This window comes from Nycticebus coucang, chromosome X, assembly GCF_027406575.1.
Source record: "Nycticebus coucang isolate mNycCou1 chromosome X, mNycCou1.pri, whole genome shotgun sequence".
Lineage (NCBI taxonomy): Eukaryota > Metazoa > Chordata > Mammalia > Primates > Lorisidae > Nycticebus > Nycticebus coucang.
This window is the reverse complement of record NC_069804.1, coordinates 185,260,856-185,274,496: the sequence shown is the minus strand read 5'-3', so window position 1 is coordinate 185,274,496 and position 13,641 is coordinate 185,260,856. Positions and strand designations below refer to the sequence as shown.

The following is a 13,641-nucleotide window of genomic DNA, read 5'->3' as shown; positions in this document are numbered from 1 at the left end:
AAATAAATTGCGTATGTGTCCCGTTGGTTCTGTTTATCTGGAGAACCATAATTAATACAGATGTCTTAGCGTTTATTTAGGTCTTCTTTAATTTCTTTCAAAGATGTTTTGTAGTTCTCAGTGTACGAGGCTTATATTTCCTTTGTTTTTTGTTTTTTTTTTTGAGATAAGGTCTTGCTCTGTCACCATAGCTGAAGCTCAGTGGTGTAAGCCCAGCTCACAACCACCTCAAATTCCTGGGCTCAAGCAATTCTGCCTCCCAAGTAGCTGAGACTACAGGTGCCTGCCACAACAAACGGCTAATTTTAGAGATGAGGTCTCGCTATGGCTCAGGCTGGTCTCAAACTCCTGAGCTTAGGCAATCCACCCACCTCAGCCTCCCAGAGTGTATATTACAGGTGTGAGCCACTGTGCGTGGCTCATCATTTTTCTTTTAATGAATGAGTAGTACTCCATGGTATACATATACCACATTTTATAAATCCACTTACGTAATGATGGGCACTTGGGTTGTTTCTACATCTTTGTAATTGTGCAATTAATAATTGCTGCTATAAACATTCAAGTGCAGGTGTTCTTTTTTTATATATATAAAATGTCTTTTTTCCTTTGGGTAAATACCAAGTAGTGGGATTGCTTGATCAAATAGCTTCCAGTCCCACCAACCCACCAATGTTCTTTTTTTTTTTTTTTTTTTTTTTTTTTTTTGAGACAGAGTCTCATTATGTCGCCCTTGGTAGAATGCTGTGGCATCACGGCTCTGTGGCGTCTCGGCTCACAGCAACCTCAAATTCCTGGGCTTAATTGATTCTCTTGCCTCAGCCTCGCAAGTAGCTGGGACTACAGGCGCCTGCTACAATGCCCGGCTACCCACCAATGTTCTTATCTCTCTGCATTCATGCCAGCATTTCTTGTTTTGGGACTTTTTGATAAAAGCCATTTTCACATGAATAAGGTGATATATCATTGTGGGTTTGATTTGAATTTCCCTGATGATTAGAGATATTTAGCATTTTTTCATGTGTTTGTTGGCCATTAGTCTATCTTCATTTGAAAAGTTTCTGTTCAGGGCAGCACCTGTGGCTCAGTGAGTAGGGCGCCGGCCCCATATACAGAGGGTGGTGGGTTCAAACCCAGCCCCGGCCAAATTACAAGAACAACAAAAAAAAAAAAAAAAAAAAAAAAAACAACCAAGAGGGCGGCGCCTGTGGCTCAAGGAGTAGGGCGTCGGTCCCATATGCTAGAGGTGGCGGGTTCAAACCCAGCCCCGGCCAAAAAAAAAAAAACCAAGAAAAGTTTCTGTTCATGTCTTTCGACCACTTTTTTTTTTTAGACAGTCTCACTATGTCACCCTGGCTACAGTGCCGTGGCATTGTCATAGCTTACAGCAACCTCAAACTCTTGGGCTCAAGCAATCCTCTTGCCTCAGCCTCCTGAGTAGCTGGGACTAACAGGCACCCACCACCATGCCCAGCTAATTTTAGAGATGGGGTCTCATCCTTGCTCCAGCTGGTCTCAAACTCCAGAGCTCAAGCATCCACCCACCTTGGCCTCCCAGAATGCTGGGATTATAGACAGGAGCCACTGTACATTTTTTTTGGGGGGAGGCCGGGGCTGGGTTTGAACCTGCCAGCTTCAGCATATGGGGCCAGCGCCCTACCCCTTTGAGCTACAGGCACCGCCCAGCCACTGTACATTTAAAAAAAAATTTTTTTTTTGTTGCTGCAGTTTGGCCAGGGCTGGGTTGGGCCAGTGCCCTACTCACTGAGCCACAGGTGCCGCCCCATTTTTTTTTTTTTTTCAATTTGAAAGCAGTCACTGTTTATTAACTGACCAGATTACAAAAATAATCAGGGCAGATACCTTAGTTCATTCTTCTAATAAGCCTATTGATTTGATCTTCCCTGTTACCAGCATCTCCATCTTCTACAAAGTGGGTTGTTTTTTTCTTCATTCCCCCCCCACCGTGGAAATGATAACTTAAAGGGCCACAAGAAGTTATTTGCTTCTTTGAAGCGTTTTCCAACAGTATAGATCTCATGAATCAGATCCTCCATGCAGATGATGCCATATTTACCAAGAGATCGCATAATCAAACTGTTATCAGTCAATGCAATTCGTTTCTTATTGATTTTGCCATAACCATGCTTGTAGATTAGCTCATATTCTGACTTCAGATTTGGGTACCCCCATGCAATATATGGTTCTACAATCCTCAGCATGTTAATGGAAGCCTTGTTGAGCTTAACAAAAGTTCCATTGAAGATCTGGCGAAGGCAAAGAAGCTGCAACACCTTTCGGACCTTTGGACTCACACCATTGATACCTCTGATCCTGATGACAAAAGCCAATTTTGGTTCTGCAGGTATATAGAAGTTGCCAGCTTTTCTTGCCATCCTAGCCATCCGAATCTCAGTTCTGTACATCTGCCTATATTCTTTATGATAATGCTTAGCTTTTTCATAGATAAGCTTCCTCCTTGCCTTTCGAAGCATCTTTTGGGCACACTTCTTTCTCAGACACTTGATCTTCAGCTCTGCAAAATTTTCGCTTTTTCTTAAGGGTTTCTGGCACAGCAGGAACCTTCTTTTTCTTCTCTTCAACACCTGCCATCTTTTTCTAGCCAGAAAAAGAACCCATTTTTTATTTAATTTTTTAGATACGGGGTTTCACTGGCACCCAGGCTGGAGTGCAGTGGTGCAGGCACAGCTCACTGTAACCTCCAACTCCACCTCATGTAATCCTCCAGGCTTGGCCTCCCAAAGTGCTAAGACTACAGAAATGAGCCACTATGCCTGGCCTTGTACATATTTAAATGGTTAATGGCAAAGTTTATGTTGCGTGAACTTTTCCTCAGTTGAAACATTTGAAATATAAATTAAAAATAAAAGGCCACTGGGCAGCGCCTGTGGCTCAAAGGAGTAGGGTGGTGGCCCCATATGCCGGAGGTGGCAGGTTCAAACCCAGCCCTGGCCAAAAACTGCAAAAAAAAAAAATAATAATAATAAATAATAATAAATCAGTAAAAGGCCACGTTGAGAAACCATCTCAGCTTAGCCTATGTCTCCCAGTGAGGAGTGACAACACTCTGTGGGTAAGGCTGGGGGAGCTGGCTCTCACACCTTTGGTGAGGCTGTAAAATGAGTCAGGCCCTAGGGAAGGGGTTTGACAATATCTGAGCTATTTACTATACAGCTTAAAGAACAAGGACTCTCTATGCATAGATGTGGACACGTGTAGAATGTGCAAATATATTGTTAAGTGACAGTGTGTTGCATAGTGTAGGGCAGCCTGCAAGTGTGACACCTTTTTATAAGAAGGTGAGAAATGGATGGATCTTCATGTGAACTGGGAGGATGATAAGCAGGAAGGGAAGAAACGTGTATCTCTGGTCAGGGCACTGTGGGAAGGAACCGGCCCCTCCATGCTGCTGTTGTGAGCCACTGGAGCTGCTAAGCAGTTGAAGGCAAAACAGAACAAAGAGCAACATCCACCCATCCCATCATCTCAGACCTTTCCACTTTCCCTCTGCTACAGCCAGGCACACCCACAGCCAGCCCCACAGTGTCTTTGCACGTGCTGTTCCCTCTGCCTGGAATGCTCTCACCCTGTGTTGGAATGGTTGACTTATTTAGATGTCAGCTTAAATGTCCCCATGCCAGAAAGTTTTGCTACCTCTTTGTTGTCCACACACACACACTCACAGGGAGAGGTGGACAAGGTGCAGCTCTCCTGGAATCCTCAGTCCTTAGCCCACCCCTGGCGCATGCTGGGCCTTGGTGATCTTATCTCATTCCAGAACACCTAATACCCTGTTTCCCCGAAAATAAGACAGCGTCTTATTTTAAGGTGTGCTCCCAAAGATGCGCTATGTCTTATTTTCAGGGGACGTCTTATCTTTCCTGTAAGTAGGTCTTATTTTCAGAGGATGTCTTATTTTCGAGGGAACAGGGTAGCATCTGCCTGGATAGCTCCTCCCCTTCTTTTTGCAGACTTTAAAGCTCTCCACTGAACTCCACATTCATTTTGGACTCAAGACCCCAAGGGACTCTGAGCCTGAGCCACATCTAGACAGTTGTCACTCCTCAAGGTCGGGGGGGGCAGCAGGGCAGCACCAGCCTCCAGAAGTAAAGCCGAGGGCAGGGCAGGAGATCTGTGAGAAGCTGGCCCGTGCTCTCCCAACTCCCGCTCTGCCCACCAGACTGCCACTCAGCTCTGTACTTAAGACAAGGGGCTCCTCCACTGGGGCCTCCACTATGGCACAGCCCTCACTGGCCACAGGGACATGGGTCTCCTTCTCTGATGGATCCCCAGCCACAACCATCCTCCCAGGGATTTAGGGCTCTTCCCAGAAAGTAGGTTCTCTCCTGCCAGGCCCTAAGATTGGCCCTCAAGGCGCCTGTGGCTCAGTCGGTGGGGCGCCAGCCCCATATACCAAGGGTGGTGGGTTCGGACCTGGCCCCGGCCAAACTGCAACCAAAAAAAATAGCTGGGCATTGTGGCGGGTGCCTGTAGTCCCAGCTGCTCGGGAGGCTGAGGCAAGAGAATCGCTTAAGCCCAGGAGTTGGAGGTTGCTGTGAGCTGTGTGAGGCCACGGCACTCTACCGAGGGCCATACAGTGAGACTCTGTCTCTACAAAAAAAAAAAAAAAAAAGATTGGCCCTCAAGGAGCCTGTTTTCCAGAAGCTGCAGGGCTAAAGGCAGCACACTTGGAAGCTATCTGCCATTGGGTGAGAAGGCTGAGGGGATCGTTTTTTTCTCAGGAAGCCTGATCTTCTGGTGGTTTCTTAAAGGAAAGGAAGGAGTTAGCACAGACTACCAGACCATCTTCTTTAGGGCTTGTGGGAGCCCAATAAAAAGCCTCCTTGAGGTCTCTCACATCCAACATGGAGTAAGGCCACCCCACCCCATCCTTGCTGTGTCCTGAGGCACCCTGGCCTACTCTACCCTCTTCCATTCTCCAAGGGACCCCAAATGGCTCCACCCCAGAAACTGAGTCAGGAAGCCCCAGTGAGAGCTCCTAGCTGCAGCCAGGCCTCCCGGGTCATACTGAATGGGACACCACTATCACATCTCATTTGCTAGGGACATAGGGCCAGTCACAGAGCTGGGGTGCTCTTGGCCAGTAAAGGGCTATCCCCTCTAGTTGGCCTCAGGCAAGGGAAGGGCAAGAGCAGGGAGCTGTCAGATGGCCTCCTCAGCCTCCTACCTCAGCTTACCCAAGGGGAACTGCGGAAACTGGCTGCTGAGGGTGAGGAGGCACAATCCACACCTCCAGCTGGATCCCATTCCTGGGGCTGTGACAGCCACCAGCCCCAGGGAAGTGTGAGCAGGGTTGGCCAAGGTAGGGCAGGCAAGTGGTGACTGCAGGACACCCAGAGCAGCCTTCCTTTCCTGGGACTGAGGGAAGGAGCTGGGAGTACCCAAAGCCAGGAGGTTTGCACAGACACAAGATAGCTTCATCCCCAAGGGAGGGGCAGCTAAGAGACATAAGAGGAGCCCAAGGGCCTGGGAGGGAGGCTCAGGAGGAACTCCCTTTCCACCCCCAAGACTCACTGTAGCCCAAGGATGGGTGCCCAGAATAAAGAAACGCAATGCCACGTAGGTGCCTCAGGGAAGGTGTGTGGCTAGCCATGGGGACAGCTGGGCCCTCCCTCACAAATGCTCCCTTCTCCCTTCAGACCCAGGTTCCTGCCCCTTCCCCTTCCACTTCCCCACACCTTCTCCCAGACAAATGAAACGTCTAGCATTGGCTGATCTATAGAGACAGAAAGTAGATTAGAGCTGCCTGGGCCTGGGTGGGATGGGGAGTGACTATTAGTGGCCATATGGTCTTTCAGGGTGATGAAAATGTTCTGAACTAGATAAAGGCGACAACTGCTGTTAATGTGCTAAATGCCACTGAATTATGTAGTTTAAAATGGACAAAAATGATGAATTTTACACTGCATGAATTTCATCTCAATAATAAAAAATGCTTTTAAATAAAACACACTTTATTACAATACAAATGCTCTAGCTCTGACACGTGCATTTCTTTATTATACAAGAAAGAGGGCAATGACAGTGCTGCAGCAGGCTATGAGCAGCTCCTATCCTCCCAGTGCACCCAACCTGGGCAGAGGGGAGCGGGGCCCTGGGGTCCCAGAGACAGTATGGGCTGCACCAGGAGAGCTGAAGAGCCAAGGCCACACTGTGTCCTGGGTGCTCAGCGGATCTGGTGTGCAGATGTGGGGGACACAGGGGACAGAAGGAAGCAGAGGGATGAGCTGCGGCTCTGGTGCCAAGCTGGCCCCCACCCCCATCTCAAGCTGCCCAGCTTGGCACCAGGGCCACCTTGGAGCAGACTCTTTCTCACCGTGTACTTGTCCCACTTCTTCTCAGGATCATAGGGTTCCCAGCGGCTGGCAGGGAAGATGTGCTTGTTCTTCTCATACCAGCTCCTCAGCACCACCTTGCCTGCGTGCGACTAGGGAAGAGAGGAGGCCCCAGTCCTGCTGCCCTGGCCCGCCTGTCACCCTTCCTTGCCCTTGACTTCTCCACAGCCCAGCAGCCCTGGCACCATACCTCATCCTTCTCCACTGTGGCGTCACTGAGCAGCCGTACATCATCATGAACATCAAAATTAAAGAGTGGCCCTGTAGGACAGACATCCCAATGTCATGCTGCTGCCCCTATAATATCAGCCAAAGCTGCCATTGGGAGGCCAGGCCAAAAGCACTCACCACTCTTTCCTCGCGCTTTGGTGACGATGAAGTCGTAGAAGCTGTGATGCTAGGAGCCAAGGGCAGGAAAAGCGATGGCTTGATGACCCATCTTCACCTCTCCCACCCTTGTCCACAGGCCAGACTCCACACCTACCAGCCCAAGCCAAAATACCCAAAGCAGAATGGGGACCCTTCTGCTAAAGTCCAGGGGTGTGCCACCCACTGTGTGACCCAGGGCTGAAGGAACTCACATGGGGGATGATTAAGTCCTCCTTGATGTACATGAGCTGCTCTACCCCTGCTGACCTGAGTGAAAAAAGGCAGGAAGGTACAGACGGTACCCTCTGCCCAGGGATGGAGGAAGCTGCCTGCCAAGGGGAGCCAGTGCTGAACACTGTGACGTGGTAGCCACAATGCTTTGGGGAAAGCTCCATAGTTTGGTGAGCCCAGGACTAGTGCCCCACTGTCCACCACCTTTGGGCTCAGGAACCACAGCTGATGCTCCCTCCTTAGCTTTCTAGGAGGGAGGGAAGAAGAGCCTGATCCTCCTCTTAGGAGTGCCACCCCCAGCACACGCCTTCCTATGCTGGCAGCAGTCATGCCAGGTGTCTGGTGCCCAGGCAGGGACCATAGGCGCCACACACACCCACCCACCCATGCCCGCACCTGAGCTCACTGAAGTCTTTACGAAGGATCTCTAGCGCCTTCTGCAGGAACTGCTGCATTGTGTTGCCCTTTTTCATCTGTGCAAGCAGCCAAAGCCAGAACCCCGGGAAACAAGGGGTTGGGAAGGGAAGATAGAAGCCTGGAGAATGGCTGGCTCTCCAGAAGGCCAAGGCCAAGGACCCTGCTGAAGACTACAGAGCCTCCACATAGGTCTGAAGGGGCTGGGCCGTCCACCTTGCTACTCTCAGGATCCCCCAAAGCTTCCAAAGGCAGGATTGCCAGTTCCTCCCCTCTGAACCTAAGGGAGCCTGAGCCCCAGGGGAACAGGCAACAGGCCCCTTGCTGCCTACCTTGACAGTCCGACGGTGCCCAGAGCCATCCCAGTAACTAAAGGTGATTTCAATCTCCTCACCTGCAAAGGAGATTGCCTTTTGATCACCAGACCCAGGTGTCCCACCCTAAACCAGGAGCTGCCATAAGGTACTATGGCAGGAGGGACAGCCTGGGCCCGTGGCCTGGCCTCCACTGCCCCAGTGCCAGGCCGTTTGCATCCAATACCACGAGCACTCACTCTTGATCTTCTCCTGCTTGGCCTCCCACTCCTGCCGTAGCTCTTCCCGGAGCCGATTCTCCTCCTCCTGGGACAGGAACAGGCAGAGGAGTTAGGCCACGGTTGCTAGGCCTCCCCGAGGCCCAAGGTTGGGGCCAGCAGGGCCAGGCAGCCTTTTACCTCACGGTCTCGGTCAGGCAAAAAGCTTGTGTCCACATCTGGGTTCTTCCCCAATTTCCTCTTCTTTGTGGTGATCTCTGGAGCAAAAGGAAGCAGAGAAGGTCATCTTAACAGTCTTAACATTGTTACGAAAATGGTTTGGGTTTCTCAACCCCCAAGGGTCCCCTGAGCACACTTTGAGAACCACTGACTCAGACAACAAGCCTGATGCTCCAAGGCAGGGCTTCTGGAGCCTGGTGGCACATTAGAATCACAGGTAGAGAGTGGCACCCATAGCACAATGGTTAGGGCTCCAGCCATACACTAAGACTGGTGGGTTCGAATCCAGCCCAGGCCAGCTAAAATAATGAAAACTGCAACAAAAAAATAGCTGGGCGTTGTGGCGGGTGCCTGTAGTCTCAGCTACTTGGGAGGCTGAGGCAAGAGAATCACTTAAGCCCAAGAGTTTGAGGTTGCTGTGAGCTGTGATGGCATGGCACTCTACCAAGGGGTGACATAGTGAGACTGTGTCTCAAAAAAAAGAATCACAGGTAGAGCTTCAAAAAATCTTTTTTTTTTTTTTTTTTTTGTAGAGACACAGTTTCACTTTACTGCCCTGGGTGGAGTGCCATGACGTCACAGGACTCACAGCAACCTCCAGCTCTTGGGCTTCCGCAATTCTCCTGCCTCAGCCTCCCGAGCAGCTGGGACTACAGGCGCCCACCACAACGCCCGGCTATTTTTTTTTTTTTTTTTTTTTTGTAGAGACAGAGTTTCACTTTATGGCCCTCGGTAGAGTGCCGTGGCCTCACACAGCTCACAGTAACCTCCAACTCATGGGCTTAAGCGATTCTCTTGCCTCAGCCTCCCGAGTAGCTGGGACTATAGGCGCCCGCCACAACGCCCGGCTATTTACCCGGCTATTTTTTTGTTGCAGTTTGGCTGGGGCTGGGTTTGAACCCGCCACCCTCGGTGTAAAGGGCCAGTGCCCTACTCACTGAGCCACAGGTGCCACCCAAGCTTCAAAAAATCTTTTGTCAGGGTCCCATCGATGGGACCCCTACAATGAAACCTCAGGAAGGAAGAGCCCACCAAGAAGTGTTTTGTCAAAGCCCCAGTGACACACAGCAAGGCTGACAACCTCCCCCCCAGGCCTGCATTGTCCAAATCACCACACCAAGCCCTGGCCATGTAGCTAGTGCAATGTGCCACAGTGTGCCACTAACATGACTCCTGCTTCTGCTCATATGCTTTACTGTGGCTCCTGGAATACACAAAGTGGAAATTACACATGGCCAACAGGCTCTTCTTCCTGGTAGTACAGCTACTGCCCCCAGAGCCTATGGCCACAGCCACACAGCGCTGTCCCTAGCCTTGGCCCCCTCCGACCACCGCTCCCTAGAAATCACAATTTCTTTTTCTTTTTTGAGACATCGACTCTTACTTTGTTGCCCAGGGTAGAGTGCTGTGGCATCACAGCTGACAGCAACCTCAAACTCTAAGGCTTACGTGAGTCTCTTGCCTCGGCCTCCCAAGTAGCTGGGACTACAGGCATGTGCCACCATGTCCAGCTAATTTTTTTTATTTTTAGTAGAGACAGGGTGCTCGGGCTGGTCTTGAACTCCTGAGCTCAAGCAATCCACTTTTGGCCTCCCAGAGTGCTAGTATTACAAGCGTGAGCCACCATGCCCAGCAGAATCACAATTTCTAAAGTAGCCCAGGCCTGTCACCACGCCCTCCCCTGAGGCCTAGGACACAACTTTTTTTTTTTAATTTTTATTTTTTTTATTGTTGGGGATTCATTGAGGGTACAATAACGGACACAACTTGTTCCAATCCTCCAATGTGTCCCCTCTTCCCTGCTCTGTTTCATTGCACACTGCATCTTGTGACTGCACACTTTCCCCGCCCATTCTAATCTTTCTGGCCAATGAAATGTCCTTTATTCTTTTTTTTTTTTTTCTGTAGAGACCAAGTCTCACTTTACTGCCCTCGGTAGAGTGCCATGGTGTCACACGGCTCACAGCAACCTCCAGCTCTTGGGCTTACGTGATTCTCTTGCCTCAGCCCCCCGAGTAGCTGGGACTACACGCGCCTGCCACAACGCCTGGCTAGAAATGTCCTTTATTCTTAAGGCCCAACTCAACTGTCTCCCCACGTGATACCTTCCTTGAGACGAGCAGGGCACCAACCCTGAGTGTCCCTCAGGATGCTGACCCATGTGGCTTCACCTAGGAGAGGGACAATGCCCTCTGTATCCCTGGTTGGGCGCAGCACAGTTGTGTCGTATGTGGGTACCAGGTTTGGCCTTCCTGAGTTGTCCCTGATGGCCCCTCCTTTTCACAGCTGAGACTTATGGCATCAGACTAGTAGCCATTGCACTTATGTGGCTGGGTAAGTTTATGTTGAAACTAATTAAACAAAATTAACAATCTATTGCCCCAGCCACACATGCCACATTGCAAGTGCTGAGCAGCCACCTATGGCAAGTGGTTACCATATTGTATTTGGCAGCTCAGACACAAACTTTTTTATCATCATAGAAAGTTCAGCCAGCTAGCCTGGTCTAGACTGTCTTCTCCCCTCCATGGTCTATCCTACATGCTACCACCAAAGGACAGCTTCTAGAACCTTCTTGACTAGGCACCAGCCTTGATGACAGCCTCTCTAACTGGTGGCCCCTGCCCAGAGGTTGCAGGCTAGACTCACTCAAGCCTGGCCTCACCTTCCCTTTCCAGCTCCTCCTCATACATGGCCACCTCTTCCTCCTCCTCGCCTCCCTCTTCTTCTTCCTCCAGAGTGAAGGACAGGCTAGAGATCTTCCGCTTAGCCTCTTTCTTGCGTTCCTTCTCTCGAAGCTTCTCCAGCTTCCTATCAGAGCATAGGTGACAGTCATGCACCATACCCCACCCTGACCTGGCACAGAGCCACCTGCATACACAGTGTGGGACCCACTCAGCGCAGATTGGGTCTTCCCAGCATGCTGCAGGGATTCTACTGCCTGGCTCCCTTCAAGCTCATAAGCAGGGCTCTGATTATGACATAGCAGCCACAGTAGGCCACTGAGGTCGTGGGACTTAGACAAATGGCAGCTGATGAAAGGAAAGGACCCAGAGGACTTAGCCCCTTCACAGAGGAACAGGAAAGGAGGACAAACCATAAAGGTCAGAGTTCAGTGTGGGCCCAAAATGGCAAGAAAGAGAAATATAAATCCCAAGCTACATGCTACACCTGTTCCCAAAGCAGGAGAACCCCCAATAAAGTGCAAAAACAGCTTGAGCTGCCCCTCGGCCCCCCAAGCACTGGCTCCATGTGAGCCTGCTCAGGTCAGACCCACAGCTGCAGTTCCTTGGACTGCTCCTTCTTAGCCAGCTGCTTCTCTCGCTCCTTCACCAGCGCCTCCTGCTTGGCCTTCATGTCATTCAGGGTCACCAGACCTGGGAGGCAAGGAGACATGAGGGGAAGGGCCATTCACCCTGGGTCAGGAAGAGGGTAGCATGCACGCTCCACTCACCCACAGTGCTGGACTTGAGCTCGGCCTCGACAGCATCATAGTGCGCAGAGAACTTCTTGTCAATGTTGGACTTCATTATGTTCTCCTGCCCAGTGGGAGGGCAGCAATGAGGACAGAGGCAGCTGCCTAGGTTCTAATCCTAGGTCTGCCCCTGACTAATGTGACCCTGAAAAAGACCTATCCCCATATCCCCTTTTTTCTGTCAATGGAAGGTTCAATGAGGCTAAAAGGGGCTCTTCCAGTGCCAAGGCAGCCAAATGGGATTCTGCTTTGTGATCTCTGCAGTGTGTTGGCTCTTCCAGACCTCCTGCTGGGGACCAGTACTCCCTCAGTGGACTGGAGCCACAGGCCTTACTGACCTTTGGCTTTTTCTGGACTCAGCCTTTATTTATTTAGTTATTTATGTGAAACAAAGTCTCATTCTGTCACCCTGGGTACAGTGCCATAGTATCATCATAGCTCACAGAAATCTCAAACTCCTGAGCTCAAGCAATCCTCCCACCTCAGACTCCCAGAGTGCTGGGACTACAGATCTGAGCCACCATGCACCTATCCTTTACCCAATCTTTAAAATGAAGCCCCTGATGGCTTGGCACCCATAGCACAGTGGTTAGGGTACCGGCCACATACACCAAGACTGGCAGGTTCAAACTTGGCCTGGGCCAGCTAAACAATGACAACTGCAACAAAAAAATAGCCGGGCATTATAGGAGGCGCCTATAGTCCCAGCTACTTGGAAGGCTGAGGCAAGAGAATCACTTAAGCCCAAGAATTTGAGGTTACTGTGATGCCGAGGGTGACATAGTGAGACTCTGTCTCAAAAAATAAAAATAAAATGAAGCTCCTGAGACCTAAGCCAGGAGAGTCAGGGGAGGGCAAAGAAGGAATGTGTGGCTGGAGGCCAGCCCTCTCTGAGCAGTTTTCCTCCCTCTCATGCCTGATGTTGCCAACAACTTCCCATGAAGCCTCATCTCTTCAACCCCTAGGCCACTTGGTATTAGTAGATTTTTCTCCAACTGGTGGCCACCAAAGAAAGGGGTCAGCAGCAAATTACACCTTTAGCTGGCCAGAGAGTCCCCATTGAGACAGCAGGGCCAGAGCATGAGGAGCAACCTGAGGATCCAGAGGGCCTCAGTGTGGAGGCTGTTTCCTTGGGCTTGGCTTCTTTACTTACTTGTGGGAGGAACCTGCTCTCCCTTCCAGCCCTGAGTCTGTTCTTCTGCTGACTCTCCCCCAATGGCTCCTCTTCCATCCCTGACCGCCCACCATCACAGGCCCTCACCGGAGTGCTGGGTGAACAGCTGGCATCCCAGAGACACCTGCCTGCCTGCCCTTGTCACAGGTGCACTGGCCATGCCTGGCTCCTGCCTCTCCTTCAGGGACAGCCTGCCCTTCCCGGTAGCACTGGATCAGGGCAGAGGCCTAACGCTGAGGGTTCAGGGGCCAGGAGGAGACCGAGCCCCCCCCCCCCCATTGTCACCCAGAAGAAACACTAACTGTAGCTCCTTCCTGGTGGAATCTAGAGGTCTCAGCCTCTGAGAAGGCCCGATGCTGGGCTCACTTTACACGAGGGGACTGCCGCCGGCTCGCTTCTATCCCACGCCCGAGGTCACCAACCAAAGCTCCCGCCCTCCTCTCGCAGTCAATGCTCAGAGCCTGCAGCCCGGATCGCTTAGGGCTAGAGGGTTGCGCCCGGGCCGCCAGGGGGCCTGAGCTGCGCGCGTGCTCTGAGGCGCCCAGGGCCGGTCCGCACCTCCGCGATCCGCTGCTTCATCTGCTCCATTTGCTCGCGCTGCTTCTCCCGCTTCTTCATCAGGTGCATGGCGCGGCCAGCCTCGCTCGCGGCGCCCTTGTACTGAGCCATGGCGGCGGCGGCGGCTACGACAGCGGCAAACTCTCAGAAGCGCCGGCGGCGGCAGCGGCGGCTGCCTTGCAGTCAGCTGACTCCCGCGCCGTGACGTCAGCCACCAGTAGACGCACGGGAACCCCGCCCTGCGCCGGCTGTCCTGGGATGTGGCGGTCTCTCGCCCCGCCCCTCAGGCCCT

General features: G+C 51.5%; 1 protein-coding gene across 1 annotated transcript; it reads right to left on the bottom strand.

Annotated features, from left to right (window-relative positions):
• Positions 1 to 6,016: 6,016 nt before the first annotated feature.
• FAM50A (family with sequence similarity 50 member A) lies at positions 6,017 to 13,540 on the bottom strand. Its single transcript, XM_053580656.1, has 13 exons — positions 13,350 to 13,540; positions 11,597 to 11,681; positions 11,420 to 11,519; positions 10,808 to 10,953; positions 8,104 to 8,180; positions 7,945 to 8,011; positions 7,724 to 7,785; positions 7,374 to 7,450; positions 6,959 to 7,013; positions 6,726 to 6,774; positions 6,568 to 6,638; positions 6,359 to 6,469; positions 6,017 to 6,217 (listed from the first exon to the last, which is right to left on the bottom strand). The coding sequence occupies exons 1-13, from the start codon at positions 13,458 to 13,460 to the stop codon at positions 6,209 to 6,211; spliced, it is 1,020 nt and encodes a 339-aa protein (XP_053436631.1). The 5' UTR covers positions 13,461 to 13,540; the 3' UTR covers positions 6,017 to 6,208.
• Positions 13,541 to 13,641: the final 101 nt, after the last annotated feature.